Genomic DNA, 16,782 nt, shown 5'->3' on the forward strand with positions numbered 1-16,782 from the left:
AACAAATAGATAAATAAAGTCCAGTGGCATGTAATTCCTTTAAATTCTTGCTCATCAGTAAGATAATAAAGGAAATACAAATTAATATCGATGGTTTGTGGTAACAGAGAAGAGATATTTTAAAAAATAATGAGTCCAGAATCACAGATTAGTTTACATTCAATAATACATTTATACATTTTAGAGGGAAATTATATAACAGACTCTGAACTTTTCTTATCTGCTTTTCAGGATGACATATGGACAGGCAAAGAGATTAATACAGGGAGAGGACACTTTTTTTAAAGAAGGAAAAGATAGTTTTTCTTTTTTTAAGGAAAGACAGATAAGTAGACAAATAGCTAGGGAGTATCAATGAGACTCAGATAAACACACTGAGAAACACTGTGCTAAGAGGACACAGAGACAAAACAAAGGACCAAAAAACTACATGAAAGTATAGAAGACGAAGGAAATAGATATAAATTCAAAACAATGCAAGAACACACACATATACACGGTATTTGCCATAAAATGTCAGAATTGTCTTATCCTTTCCATGTCACCCCATCAGACCTCCTCTACCCAAAGCAAGGAGACATGTTCAGAAACCATGGCAAGACCTGTTCTGGGGGATTTGTTCACTTTCAGGATGGGAGAACTCACTACCTCTCAATCCATCACTTATGACTTTAGGAAATTATCATCCATATAAGGTCTTAGAGTTTAACATCCCTTCAACCTTCCACAGGAACCAGAAAAAGAGATGAGGAAAGAGAGGCAAGGAAGGGAGGGAGGTTCTACCTTTGAAATATCTATTACCATCCTCCAGCTCTGCTGTGAATTTCAGACAACTCCCAGCATATCATCCAGGATATACCTGAATGAGCTGTGTGTATGTGTGGTGTGCGGAAGAGAAAGATGGAGACAAAGAGGAGACACAGAGACAAACGATGGGGGACAAAATGTTGAACAAACGGAAAACACTGAGAAACTGCAAAAGAAGGAAGAAAGGAAAGGATGAAGGGAAGCAAGGAAGGAGGGAAGGAAGGAAGAAAGGAAGAAAGGAAGGAAGGAAGGAAGGAGAAAGAATCCAGAAGCAAAGCACTTGTCATCCCCACTTCCACCTGCAAGTGTCTCAGGATGAGACTTGCGGGTTCTTGTAAGCTTATTGGTCTTGGCATTTCCATATGGTTTGGCCTAAGTTAATAGTCAAGTTATAGAGAAATCCCAGCATTTCCTATCTAGATATGAAGACAACTGGAAGTGATTGGTCCTAGAAAGTCATTGGACAATATCTATTAAAATTTGTCTGTGTTTCTATCTATGCACATGTGTACATGGACATGTGTCTGTGTGTGTATATATGTGTATATATATATATATATGTATCCTTTGATCAAATAATATCAACATTTGCAGTAAGCTTAAGTAGCAAACTGAATGGCGTATAGCGATACATGTACAGAAATCCTTACTACAGAATTATTTGTAGAGGGGGGAAAGTTAAAAGCAATCAAATTGCCAATAAATGGGCAAATGGTCCTATGAACTGGAGTACCAACCTCTCATGAATGAGATATTAAGCCATTGCTTTACAAATGAGTTAGCGCTACCTGGAGGAATATCCATGAGATTCAAGTGATAAAAAGCAAATTGAACAATAATGTGGATAATATAACTCCAACCTTGTAAAAATAAATAATAATACAAGTTCAACATGAACTCTTTTATGGGCATATGAGTTTACATATGTTTATATGAAGGTGGAGGAATTTGAGGAATAGCATATATCAGTCCATTCATCTTGTTTGCATCAGGAGGATATAGATGGACAAGAGCTCATGAGATGTGATTCATTTATCTTTTTATGTTTTATATGTCTTCTCTATTTACAATAAGCTAGGAATGTCTTTGTAATTTAGGTGACAGAGAAAGGACCTGGTCTCTCTCTCAGCATAAAACAAACTAGTGCAAAGGACATAACATCCATAGTGCCAAGCATGGCACAAGTCTAGCAGGAGGAAGTCTGCCCGCTGCAGGGAAGAGACACAGAGGCAGGCAAAAGGGGACATAAGGCCTGGCCATCCCTTCATGCCCCCAGTCTTCTTTCATCTGGCAGTATTGTTCTTTTCCTTGGGGATCATCACAGGGGTGACATTCCTTTAGGCTACTTGTACCGAGGAAGAGCACAGATTTCTAACCTCCATCCATCATCAGGGTCCTGCCTCCGGAGAAGCTCTGGCAAGTCTCCTCCCTCTTCTGTGGGAAAGTCCTTCAAAGCCTGAGGTCAATAATCCGTCTACACCTACTCTGGAATTCATGCTAACTGGTCTGATTACAGACTCCCTCTGACACAGTTTCCAGTTGCTTTGCACTTGGACACAATGCACTTAGATGATGAAATGTGCCAGCATCCCTTTTAAAGGAGGTTCACCCTACGGTGCATCAATGAATTGATCAACCTGGTAATTAAAACAAATTTACTCCCAACATTGGATACAACACTCCTGCATTTTACTTTTCATTCTTTGCGCTTCACTATTTCTCAAAGAAGTTGTGTGTATTTTTCACCGTTACCTTATTTTCTATACTTTTATTTTTGATTTCCACTCCCACTCTCAAAAGTGTTCTCATTAGGACATTCAAGGACAAACAAAGAGCTAAATCTACTGGGCACTTTTCCGTTCTCATTTACTTACTGCCACAGTAGAACTTAACACGTATGACCACCCACTTTCCTTGAAAATGTTTTTGAAGCTGACATCCAAACACAGCATTGCCTGGGTTAGTTTTCCTCTGCTCTTCACTGGACTCCCTGCCAGTTCATGCACTGTACTACCTAGCTTTCAAAAGTTAGTGTTCATTGGATTCTGTCTTAAAGGGTTTATTTTGCCAATGATCTCATCTATCCCTATCTAAACACCTCTATGATAACTCCCAAATTTATGTCTCCCAACTGGATTTCCTTTCAAAACTGAAATACCATAGTTCTAAATGCCTAATGACATCTCCACTTAAGCGTCTCATCTACTTGGAATGTAATGTACCCAAAACTGAATCCATGGGATCCTTTCCATGAGTTTCTGCATTTCCTGTATTAAGAACAGGCACTACCACCCTTCTAGCAGTCACCCTTGACTCCTGCAAGATATCCCAAGTCACCATTATACAATCTGCATTTCTCCTGCAATAACCCTTAATTTATACTGTACTCAAGAGATACTTTCTTAACGCAATACTGCTTAATTTAACTCACAGCCTAAAAACCTTTCAATTAGTTTTAATTACACCCTCATGAAAATACTTTTAGTTTGGACCACACAATAAAAACGGTTATTCATTCATTCAATGACTGTTTATTATCTACTGTAATGCCAGGTACTGTCACAGCACTGAAAACACAGTGATGAATACCACAGTCAGTCAGTCAAAGTCCTTGGGGCCATGGTATTTTACAAAAAAATAAGAGAGATGGATAATAAATATGAAAAAGGTCATTTCACATAGTAATAAACTATGAAAAGCATTAAAATGTGCTGTAAAACGCAAATTTGGGCAGAGGAATTGGAACCCTACAAGAGGGACTGAGAAAAGCAATCCGTGTGCTCAGGGATAACCACGGAGTGTCAGGGGTATGTCCTAAAGAGTCTAGGGAGAGGTAACAGCAGTTAGGTGGATATAAGGGCCTCAGCAAGGAGACGATATTGAAAGTGACAAGTGAATGATGAGAAGTTGACAGGCAAGCAAAGCAGACAGAACAGCTGGTGCGAGGTCGTAAGATGGACACACCAACTGTCTGGTAAGAGGATACTGAGGCGTTAAAGGATGGCGACACCTTCCCTTACTGCCCATTCTGCCTATTTTGTGGACACAAAGAAGGTCAATATGCACATCGACTGAAGGAAGAGTTAAGAGCAGAGGAGGACTGAGTGCTTGGTAGGGGACAGACATTGTAGGCTTTTGTCAAACACTAGAAAAAATTGGAGTTTGATCTTGAGTTGAGTAGGAAGCTTCTGGGGGCTTACTGGCAAGAAACAGGATACAAAGTCATTTTAAAAATCGCTCTCTACCTGACAGAGAAAGAATATATTAAGGAAGGGGAAGAATGGACCTACATGACTGCCAGAAACTGTTGGAATAATCCGGACAGAGATCATCTTTCCCAGACCAAGATGATAGTGAACATAGAGGAACACAAGGACTAAGGATATATTTGAAGATAGAGCCAACAGAACGTGCTGCTACACTGAAAGCAGAGGGTGAGGGAACAGGAGAGATAAAGGTTGACTCCTGTACATTGAGCTTAAGGAACTGAGTAACGGTAGTGACATTAACTTTAGAGGGGAGAATAATAGTGGAGGAAAGTTAGCAGCAGATGTTGCTAAGGTAGAATCAACATTCTGTTCTGGACTAAATCTGAGTGGTCTATTGATATTCAGCTGGAGATGTCAGGTAGCCATGGAATATATGAGTTTGGAGATAAAGGCCGACGTCAGTTGCAGAGGCGTATATCTGAGACTTTTCAGTGTACACATATCGTTTAGGGCATGGGCCGTAGGGAGGGAGTATAGATAAAAACGAGTAAAGAGTCTGACACTGAGCCCTGAGAACGTCTAAGACATAAGGGCTGAACACAGGAGGTGCAACCCAGTAAGAATAAAAACAACAAACAATGAGGTGGAGATTTGTCTCAGTTCTGTTTAAGGGTGTCGAGTAACTACTAATGGTTCCAGGAATAAGACATCGATGAAGAACCTGGTGAGCCTGGAGCTGCAGCTGGTGGATGAGCTGCAGGTTGAGAAGAAACAGGAGAGGAATTGTTGAAATTCACCTCGGGACAAGGAGCTCCCTACTCCAAGTCGCACTCCAGACAAAAGTGTGTGAAAAGAGAAACACACAGCCTCCAGTCAATACAAAAGTCAGTGTTTTCAGGAGAAAAATCAGGTTTTGATCAGAACATGAGAGAGAAGGGACCACTGAGGATAATAAGGGAATTTAAGGAAGATGGGCTCCAAATTCCAACAAACTCTGCAGAACACTGTGGGTGAGTAAGATGAGGCGGACAGATGAGTGCACGGTAGTGGAAGAAAAGCCCAGAGGATGAAGGTTCAGCCAAGGACACTGGGATTCTGAGGGCGTCTTAGAAGAGATAAATTCAAGCAGGAAGATATGGCAACTTGAGCCCATTGACCTCTCAGAGGTTCTACATGATGTCCCAGCCAAGAGGATAAACAAATTCCTCTTTAACGGGATGGTTTTCTTGGGTCCTGCTCCCAGAGGTGTCTGGCTCTGCTCATCACTCCACGGGAATCCTGCAGCACAGCCTCTCACCCTCTTTCTGCTCTGGCCAGGATGCAATTTTCTCAGTACCTCTAAGACACCATGTTTCCTTCCACAGCAGGACTTACATGGACCAAAAACATCTCTCCACTTCTTCCTTTAAGAAACCCTTACTCATCCTTCAGTTCTCCAGGTAAGCATGATTTCTACTTTTGCCCCAATCACACACTTCCATAGCACTTTCTCATTCTTCACGAATCTTGAAATTCCTGTCTAACGGGAGATTTCCACAATGGATTATAAGTGTCATGGAAACAGTGACTATGTCTTTTCTCTTCTCTGTACTCTTGCCTGGAATATAGATTTTTACCTACAAGGCACTCAATTGCAATCTACCAGCAAACTGTCTTGAGAGTCAGTCTAGCTGGTGTAGATGCAATTCAGAGTCAAACACCCAGCGTTTACGAGACAGAGCAATCAGGACTGATTCTCTGCTCTGTCCCTACCTACGTTAAGGTATTGGGCATATCAATAACTACTCCTAGTTATTTAACAGTTGCTTGGAAAGTCTGAGTATTATTCATGCTTCCCACAGTTCAGCCCAATCTCCCTGGTATGTTTCACATAAACTGGTGTCAGCGTAGGTTTTTTTTACTTTATCCTTTGAAACAATATGGATTAGATAATCTTTATCCACACTTCATTTTGTACATGCAACTTAAAGTCATCACTTAGATTTGAAAATATAAAATCTCATTAGCAACATCCTACAAAAACTGGTGGGACATAGAAACAGGCAGTAAGTCACCTGCACAGGAGACGTAAGCTTCCTCCTTTGGAGAACAGGAATTGTATGTCCAAGGGTCAGAAGGACACTCCCAGAGAGAGGTATCAGTTCTCCGACACTGGATTAAATCTACCCACTGGGGTCTAGCACCTTCCCTAAAAGCAACAGAAGGGTTCAGGGTTCCACTGTCCCCACAGCCAAGCTGGCTGCAGATGATGGACAAGGTGAGCTCTTCCATGGGGCTGCGGCAGACACTGCCCCAGGTCCCGTTGTAGAAGACTTCCAGCCACCCGGCACACTCCTGGTCCTCGCTCACCATCCTCAGGGCCAGGAACTCTGAAATTGAAAGGGGGAAACAGGGCACAGTTGACACTCCACTCAACGATCTGGGTGCTCCTCTCTCCCAGAAATTGTCAACACTCATCCCTGACCCTGCTGAGGAGACACTCACTAGGTGACAAGACTGAAATTGGTCTCCCTTTTACCTGAGTTAGTCCATTTCTGTCTGCCTGTCTATTTCTACCACAATGATGTGATGGAAAATGGGCTGAGAGGAACACTCATCTGGGTACCCTGCAGGGAGGGGGAGCTGAATTCCACTTCCTGAAAAACCCGTGGAAGAGTATGTGAAAGGGATGTGGATAGTAGGGAGGCAGGCAGAAGGGTGGACCCCCCCAGAGACGTCCACATCCCAGTCCCTGGAATCTGTGAAAATGCTACCATAACTGGCAAAAGGGATTTTACACATATGATTAAGTCAAGGACCATGGGATGGTTAGATTAAGCTGGGATATTGTGGATTAACACGTGAACCCAGTCTAATGGCACTTTCCCATCCACTACCCTTACAATTGGAATCCTTTCCCTGACTGTGATTAGAGGGAGATGAGACATGGAAGAATGATCGGTGGAGACAAGGTTGTCTGTCTGAAGAAAAAGAGAAGGAGCTCTGAGCCAAGGAATTCATGCCGCCTTTAGAAACTAGAAAAGGCTGAGGAATTCTCCCCAAAGGCTCCAGGTAGAATGCAGCCCTGTGGACACCTTGACGTCATCCCACCAAGACCCCTGTCAGACTTCTAACCTGCAGAACGGTGAAATAATAGACCCCTCATTTTTTAACTACTCAGTCCATGGTGTCATTACAATACCAGTAGGGTCTCCAGAACTTACTGGAGAGTAAAGACAGACTGGAAAGACGGGCTCCAGGGAAGGGGCTTCCTCCTCTGGCCCTGCCAGCAGCTCTCCCTCAGGGCTCAGACCCCCGACCCCCAGGGCCCGCGCCCCCGGCCCCCCGCCCGCGGCCCAGCGCCGCGCAGACCTGAGCAGACGACCCCCGCGTCCTCCTTGTGCCTGCAGTCGTGCCGCCCCCAGCCCCGCGAAGGGCACCTCCACACGTGCGGCTCCTTCCCCGTGCAGTTCAGCTCGTCCAGCCAGATGGGCCCGGATCCCGCCCCGAAGCGAGCCAAGGCCGAGGCATCCACGGCTTGTCCGCAGCCCAGCTGTCTGCACACCACGTGGGCATCGGCCAGGTCCCAGCCGTCATCACAGATGGTGCCCCAGGAGCCCTGGTGGAGGATCTCCACTCTGCCTGCGCAGCGGCCGCCCCCGTCCGCCAGGCGGAGCCGCCTGCTGTCTGCGGGGAGAGGCTCGTGCCAGTGGGGGCCTTTCCACAGGGGAGGGAGGGCTTCTAGGCCTGCGGGACCCCCACCTGAGCAGTTGGCCGGGCTCCCCTCTGAGGCTGCAGAGCCTCCCGGTTCAGACACGGAGTCGTTGCACTGGGGCAGCACCTGGGTCTGGTTTCCTGCAGGACAGCAATGATCAGCGGGTTGAAGAACAGGAAATTGAATTAAACCAAATAATGACCTGCTGATCAGGTCTGAGATGAAAGCTGTAACACAGCAGTGAAGTTACCCTATTTAGAGTTCACCTTCTCTATGGAGCGTTCTGCTTCTGACGGTGCCAGAATTTCTGTTTAAACCGAGCATTTCACGAAGAATGAGTTTACAAAACCGAGAAAGTATCAATATTTGGGGCAGTGCTGAGAGCTCCCAAGGCGGTGAGAGTATTTGGACCCATGCTCTCCGATGTGGAAGGCAGAGGTGAGCCACCTCTTCTGAGGCCTTTGTCAATTGACCTCTAAAAGGTGAGTCTCTGAGAAGCTCATCAGAGACTCTGCAGACTCTCAGAGCTCGGGGAGCACAAAGCGTCATTCAGGGTCCAGCAACGAGGAGGAGCCCTGTTAACGGGAACACTTGCGTCACGGAAGGAAGAGTGAACCGGAAATAGACTGTTCCTCACAGGGACGGATGCCCGGCTGCAACTACTTCACTTTCTTTTATGTGAAGTGAGCATCTCCTAAGTCAGGTGCCTGGAGGCAGCAAGTAAGATCCTGTCTGAAGAAGTTCTGCAATTTTTCATCTGCAATGTATGTCAATCAAACATACCCAGCTATAAAAAAAAAATTTCTCCAGTATAGCACAGGGAACTATGTTCAATATCGTGTAATAACCTCTAATGAAAAAAATATGAAAACGGATACATGTATGTATGTGCACGACTGCGACACTGTGCTGTACACCAGAAAGTGACACATTGTAATTGACTGCACTTCAATAAAAAAAGTTTTAAAAAAAAGTAACCATAAAAAAAGAGAATGCAAATTAAATGACCTATAGAAAGTAGAACAATAATATATATAATTATAGAAATCAATCAAATATAAGGCAGAGACACAGAAAAAATCATTTAAGCCTCATTTTTGTGAAAAGACATAAAATTCATCATTTCAAAGCATGATCAACAAGGGGGAAAAGAAAACAAAGGGAGGGTATAGTTCAGTGGTAGAGTGCATGCGTAGCATGAACGAGGTCCTGGGTTCAGTCCCCAGTATTTCCAGAATAAAAATAAATAATAAAGAAATAAATAAAAACCTAATTACCCCTCCAAAAATGAAGAAAAGAAACAAAAAAGATCTATTACTACAGAACATATACACATTAAAAAGAGGTTCAGAGGATATTATGAATAATCTTTTGCCAGTGCTTTTGGGTTTTTTCCCCCAACATATGTTTAAATTTGATACGTTTATATGTTATAATACTGTTACCAGTGTAGCTTTGGCTAACACCTCTGTCACATCACATAATTATCCTTTCCTTTATACAATGAGAACATTTAAGAGGTAGCCTTTTAGCCATTTTAAAGTTTATAATTCAGTATTGTTCATTACAATCACTGTTCTGTACCTTAGATCGCCAGAATTATTCATCTTCTAATTCTGTACCCTCTAACAAATCCTTATTCCCCCACCTCCCAGTCCATGGTGACCACCATTCTACTCTCTGTTTTTACAAGTAAGGCTTTTTAAGATTCCACATAAAAATGATACACAATATTCTTCTTTCTCTGTATAATTTACCTTACTAAACACAATGCCCTCAAGGTCCATCCATGTTGTCACCAATGGCAAGATTCTCTTCTTTCTCATGGTTGAATAATATTACTCTGTGTGTGTGTGTGTGTGTGTGTGTGTGTGTCACATGTTCTTTATTCATTTATGTGTTGAAGGACACATGAGTTGTTTGTGTATCTTGGCTATTGTGAATAGTACTGCAATGAACATGGGAGTGCAGACATATTTTCAATATCCTATATCATTTCCTTGAGTCCAACCCAGAATTAGGATTGCTAGAGTATACGGTAGCTCTACTTTTTAATTATGGAGGAAACTCCATACTGTTTTCCATACTAATTGAACCAATTTACATTCCCACCAAGAGAGCACAGGCTTCACTTGTGCACATTTCCTCACCTACGTGTGTATCTCGTCTTCTGGATGATAGTCTCTCTAAACGCTATAAGGTAACATCTCACTGTGGTTTCAATTTGCGTCTCCCTGACTATTGGTGATGTTGAGCACCCTTCATGTATCTGTTGGCCATTTGAATGTCTTCTTTGGAAAATGTTTAATCAGTTCCTCTGCCCAATTTCAGACAGATTGTTTGGGTTTCTGCTATTGAGTTGTAGAGTTATTTTAAAATATATTTTGGATATTAACCCTTGATTTTACATACGTTTTACAAATATTTTATCCTGTTCTGCATGCTGGCTGTTGACCATCCAACTGTTCCTTGGTATAAGACACTGAATCCCACAATTTGCACAGAAGCACTTTTGATCATGGATGTATGGTTAATTCATTATTAAAAAGAAGGCCAAAAAGAGGGTCATCTTACACCACCATGATGCTGATGTCACTTCCCCTTTGTCAAGACCTTTAAACATATAGCAAAAAGTGGAGGAATTCTTTGAAAAGCACCACATGAAATGTCCCAAGAACTAATAGAAAATCTGAATAATCTTCATTTATTAAAAATATTGAATTTATAATTTAATCTTTCTACTATTAATAAAAACTAAAAGCAGACAACCTCAAGCTCAAATGTATTTCAAAGTAAACAGTTAAAAATATTGCATGAGATTAAAATTTCCTCAATTTTAATGACTATCTTTGTACTTAAGAAATATATGCTGAGGTACCTAGTAAAGGAATCTGATGTGTACAGCAATTCTCAATTGGTTCAGAGTGGGGAAAAACTCTTCACTGAGGTGTACACTTATTGCTTATCCACTGTTCTCTATGTTTATACTTAAATACCTATGTTTATTTTAAAAATATTATTCCCCTTAAGCTTCTTGCCCTGATCTCAAAAAATGAATGAATGATGAGGAAAAATATATTTCATCATGAAATATCTAACTTTTGAAGCCATTTTCCCCTCATTCTCTGCTCTTGGGGACTTTTTCCACAAGGAGCATCCTGAGTACCAGTCAGACCCTCCCTCTCTCTCACCTGAGCAGATCACAGAGGCTGTGTTTCCGTGGGCACAGTCAGGAACACCCAGGGCAGTCACAGGGCAATTCCACAAGAAGGACTCAGCCCCTGAGCAGTGAAATCGGGCTTTCCAGATCGGATTGCTTCCTTTAACAAAGTATGGTCCTCTGGGGGTGGAGGTGGCGAATCCACAGCCGAGCTGACGACAGACAACATGGGCGTTGGCCATGGTCCAGTGGGAGGCACAGAGCGCTCTCCATCCTCCAGAAATATGCATCTGCACTTGTCCCTCACACTGAGACGTGCCATTGTTCATGAGCCGCACTTCTGTGTATGCTGGTAGAAAAGACAGGAGCTCAGCAAAATCTCATGTTTTTCTTACCTGACCAGGGTGTGCAGGGAGGTTAGAGTCCTGATCCGCATCTCACCTGAACAGACAACTTGAACAGCTCCGCTGTGGCGGCAGGTTCCTCCTGGACAGGGCACCCTGGGGCAGAACCAGAGCTCAGGCTCCTCCCCGGTACACGCGAACTCTTCCTCCCAGACTCGGCCATCTGACCTTCTGAAGGGCACGTGTCCCAGGACAGACACAGCCTTGCCACAGCCCAGCTCTGCACAGATAACCTGGGCTGCGAGGAATGTAAAGTTCCCATCAGACACTGGAGTCCAGTCTTTTCCAGAATGCACTTCTACTTGTCCTGAGCAGGGTCCATGCCCTCCAACCAGACGCACAAATCCTAAGAGAAACAAGCAAATAAACCCAGTAAGTGTTCATGATCTTCTTGATAATTGGGAAAAAAAAGTGTCACAGGCAATGGCATGGAAGGAAAAGCTTTTTTATTCCAGAAGTGGGGCATGGAGAGGGAATTTGTCATTTAGTGTTATAACCGCATTTTCATGAACCAGTTTCCGTAGTGAAATCCAAAAGAATTTGCAGAGGACGTTTGGAATGGCTGAATCCCAAGAACATACATAATGAGATTGGTTAGAAATGTGACTCCCTTATCTTGGGGTCTGGAAACTACAGGGCTCAAGACAGGTCATCCAGAATGACTGAATACTAGGAACATACATTCAGAGCATTGGTTGGAGAAATGAATTTCTGATTTAGGATCCTGGAACCTACAGCACCCATGTCAGTAATCCATACACACGTGCACACTCAAACTTGAGTACAGAGATATGAAGAATAGAATCAGCCCACAGGGACCTGGGCTGTGAAAGTAGAGACCCATCATCCAGACAAAGTTAGAAAACCATCCTGAGACTCGCAGGGTTAATATTCTGATCAGATTTCTCTCCCAAGAGCCAATCCTCCAGTGACTTAATGTAGAGAAAATCCCGAGGGCTAGATCCATGAGTGCAAGTTGACCTGCAGCCAGATGATGGCTCAAGAGAAAAACTACACACGTTGAAACCAATCCACTTTTATTGCATCAAGTTTTATTTTTCTGATAATTTTTCACAAGAAAACATTCCATGAATTTCTTAGGTGACCCAAAAGGGGAAAAAGATGAATCTGTCAAGTTGTGTTGAGAAAGCTCAGAGAGCCACAGGAGAGAGACGGGGTGGTCCTAGTCATTTCTCTTCATAACCTAGCAGTTGTTGTAAACATTAAATAGGTGCAGCTTTTTGTATGTCAATCACACCTCAATAAACTAGCTTCAAGATGAAAGTCATTATTTTCTTAGGGCCCTAAATGAGTGTTATCAAAGGTCTGCTGAATGTGAGACTGCAAAAGATCCCTTTTCCTATGATCGTCCCCAACAGAACACAAAAGAGCTGATTGGCACTGGCTGCCGAGGGCTTATTGCAAACGTTCTTCAGGCTCCTGCATCCCATTAACCCATCAGATTAGATGGTCCTTTTCTAGGACCCAACCACATGCATTAGAGAATACACTGTGATATCTGAACTCTTCCTCCATCCCAAGTGTTCTGAAGGGATTCATGTCTTGGACACCACATCCATCTTTGTAATAACAAATGGACACATTTCTGGAAAATACTGTGACCACCCACTCACACTCTAGGTTCACTGCTGTCTTTACTGCCTCCACCTTGGCTCTGGTCAGACACACTTAGGACTGAGCCTTCTTCTGAGTCTCCTCCGATTCTCTTGGCCTCACTGCCATTAATACTTGCTTTCCTCCAGCTACTGCACTGTAGATTTTAGAACTTCATATTTTCCTGATGCCTGAACATCTCCACAAACAGGATGTTAGCACAACACCCAGGTGACCAGGAGCAGCAATGTGCAAAGACTAACCCCTACCACAAATCCCCTGTCTTACCTTCCCCTGAGTGTGACCTACTGATGCTCAAATGCACCAGTGAATCCCTTCACCCTTTTTGCCTGTATAACTGCATCCTGACATGCAACATTGTTACGTGTTCACAGGTGTTCACTGTCTCATTTGGCTCCCCCTGCTTGGCTGAATCTGCCCCCTTGGCACCTCCCCACCTATACCCCTTAAGCCGTGTGGCAACTCTGTCCCTCTAGGACCCGGGAGTACAATTAACTGTATTTGCTGCCCCTCTCTTCTACCTGCACCTCACTGACCATCTCATAAATGAACACAAAACAGCTCCCATGATGGAACTAAGTCACTGAGGTCCAGCTCAGCAGTTGAAACTGTGTGAAACTTTTGGCCTATGCTCCTTGCCTAAGTGACAGACACATCACAGAGCCCAGGGGGCCCAGGGATCCTCAGGTCTGGGGCCTTTACTGTTCAGGGCCAAGAAGCCCTTCTGCGGCCTTGAGCACCTAATCCTCAATAAAGCACTCTGTTACTGGAGTTTTCACCCAAGTATGCTCTGAAGGCTCACAGTTATTCTGGGAATGAGACTGAGGCTCTTCCTGTGGTCTCCTCCCAGACCAGACAGGCCTTACCTGAGCAGACTGCTCCAGCTTCCCAGCTGTGTAAAAAGCCATCACTAGTGTAGTCTTTAATAGGATTGTGACAACAGTCATGGAGAGCTGACTCTGTCCCTTCGCAGGAAATATTGAAAAGCCAAATGGGGCCAACCCCTGGTCCAAAATACGATGCTATGGGAGCCTGAAAAACATCTCCACATCCCAGCTGTCTGCACACCACAGCTGCAGCCTGCAAGTCCCAGCTGTAATCGTCCACGGTGCCCCATCTTCTACGGTGCTTCACTTCCACTCTCCCCTCACAGCGGTGGCTTCCATCCATCAGCCTCAGCTCCAGAGCTGCAAGAGAGACACAGACACAGAACACAAGACATAGGAGAGATTTTAACAGACATGCGGTGGTATAAGTATTTAAAAAAGAGCTCTCTGAGGGAAAAAAATAATCCCTGGTTATAGGATTTGTTAATTTCTATGGTGCAAATATTCCTACAGTGTTCAACTATAAGCTACCAGTGTGGCATCGCTGAACACGGGGCTGGGAAGGGATGCACTCAATTATTTCTCTCAAGCCTGTAGAGCCCAGCTCCTGGACACCACTGAGGACAGGCCTTCAGAGGAATCTGGATGCTGCCCTCCCAGGAGACATGCCCAAGACCACCAGGGGCCCAGACCCCCTGTCTCACTTACAGCTCACGGCCCATGATGCCAGGGAAAAAGCTTCCCTCTCCTTTCTGTCCCATCGGGGGCACTCTCATCTAGCTTAGGAACACAGGACTGTGATAAGCAGCCTCTAAAACGTCCCTCGTATGCCTGCCTCTGGGTATCCATGTCCCTGTGTGACCCCCTACACTTGACTGTACCTCATAACATGTATCTAAGAAATGGGATCTGGCAAAAGTAAAGAGTTGTCACTTAAGAGATTAGCTTTTAAGGCGACTCTGGTTTCTCCCTTGTTGCCCTATCTTGCTCTCTCTCTCGCTCTTATGAAGCCAGCCAGCATGTTGTCAGCTGTGTGTGGAGAGACTGCATGACAAGAGGCTGAGGGAGGCCTCAGCAAACTGAAAGACATCAATAATGAGAAAAGAGATTGAATCAGTACTTAAACATCTCCCAAGAAAAGAAAACGCCAGGAATAGGTGTTTCCATGGTGAATTCTACCAAATATTTAAGAGGAAATAATACTTACCCTTTGTAAACTATTCCAAAAAACTGAACAAGGGACACTTCCAAAGTCATTTTACATGGCCATCATTAACCTGAGACCAAAGCCGTGTAAGGACACTCCAAGGAAAGAAAGTTATAAGCCAATGTCTTTGATGAATATAAATGCAAATATTCTCAACAAATGTAGCCAACTGAATTCAACATACATTAAAAGCATTAAACACCATGATCACAAGAGATTAATCCCTGGAATGCAAGGATGGTTAAACATGAAAGTCAATATATGTGATGCAATATTTTAATAGAATGAAAGATAAAAATCATGATCATCTCAATAGATGCACGGGAAAAAATCTGACAAATTTTAATATAATTAAATTTAAAAACCTCTCAAAAATTCAGATATACAAAGAATATTCCTGAGCATAATACAGACCATATATGAGAAGCTCAGAGTTCATATCAGACTCAATGGCAAAAGGTTGAAAGCTTTTCCTCTGGGATCAGAAATGAGACAAGTGTGTCTACTCTTATTCCATTCTCATAGTACTGGAACTCTCAACCAGAGCAATTACGCAAAAAAAGAAATAAAAACATCCAAATTGGAAGGGAAGAATTAACATTGTCTCTGTAGATGACATGTTGCTATATGTAGACAACCTTAACACTTCAACCAAGATGAAAAACTGTTAGAATGAATAAACAAATTAAGCAAAGTCGTACAAGACAAAATCTTTGTACAGAAACCATTTGCACTTCTATACCTTAACAGTGAAACACTGGAAAAAAATTAAGAGGATAATCTCATTAAAATTCCATCAAGAGCAATAAAATACTTAATAATTTTACAACAGGTGAAAGATCTTATAAAAAGTATAAGATTGATGAAAGAAATTGAGGAAGACACAAATCAATGGAAAGCTATCCCATGTTCATAAATTAGAAGATTTAATATTGTTAAAATGTGCATCCCACCCAAAACCATCTGTAATTCAATGAAATTCCAATCAAGACCAATGGCCTCATCACAGAAATAGAAAAAAAGCACTATAATTCATTGCAAAACACCAAAGACCTCACATAGTCAAGGCAATGTTTGAGAAAACAACAACAACAAAAACCAAGCTGGATTTGTGATTCCTAACTATACGCCATGACTATTGTAATCAAACCACAGAGCAAAGATATGAAAATAGACACACAGACCAACAGCAGAGAATGAGGGCTCAGAAATTAACCCGTGCATATATGGTCAACAAATGTCTGGCTAGCAAGCCAAGAATACTCAATGGAAAAAGGTTGTCTTTCTAATCAATGGTGTTGGGAAAACTGATATTTACATGCAAAAGAATGCAACTGGAACCCCTATCTTACACTACTCCCGAAGTTAACTCAAAATGCACTAAAGACTCGAATCCTTGTAAGACCTGAAACTATAAAACTCTTAGGAAAAAAATTTCTTCACATGGGTCTTGTCAATAATTTTTTGGATATGACACCTCAAGCACAAGCAACAAAATCAAAATAAACAGTCAGACCACATCAAACTAAACAATTCCTGTGGAGCAATAGAAACTATCCACAAAATAAAAAGACAACCTATGGAATGGGAAAAACTACTTACAAATCACATGTCTGAGAGAGGTTAATATCCGATATATATGAGAAACTCATCAATGGCAAAAACACACACAGAGAGACACAAAACCACAAATAATCTCATTGTAAAATGGGCAATAGATATAAATACACATTTTCCCCAAATAAGATAAACAAATGGCAACAGGTACATGAAAACATGCTCAACATCACTATCAGGAAAAAGCAAATCAAAACCACGAGCTATCACCTCACCCCTCTT

The 16,782-nt window shown here is 42.7% G+C and overlaps 1 protein-coding gene across 1 annotated transcript in view; it reads right to left on the reverse strand.

The window, feature by feature from the left end:
- Positions 1-16,782, reverse strand: part of LOC140691306 (antigen WC1.1-like) — a 62,398-nt gene that overhangs the window by 4,954 nt on the left and 40,662 nt on the right. Inside the window, exons 10-14 of the mRNA XM_072954629.1 lie at positions 11,312-11,620; positions 10,902-11,219; positions 7,758-7,850; positions 7,368-7,682; positions 6,071-6,385 (exon numbers count right to left, since the gene is read on the reverse strand). Coding sequence (XP_072810730.1) covers positions 6,071-6,385; positions 7,368-7,682; positions 7,758-7,850; positions 10,902-11,219; positions 11,312-11,620 — 1,350 coding nt within the window. The remainder of the gene's footprint in view (positions 1-6,070; positions 6,386-7,367; positions 7,683-7,757; positions 7,851-10,901; positions 11,220-11,311; positions 11,621-16,782) is intronic.

The sequence above is a fragment of the Vicugna pacos genome, chromosome 34 (assembly GCF_048564905.1).
Source record: "Vicugna pacos chromosome 34, VicPac4, whole genome shotgun sequence".
NCBI lineage: Eukaryota > Metazoa > Chordata > Mammalia > Artiodactyla > Camelidae > Vicugna > Vicugna pacos.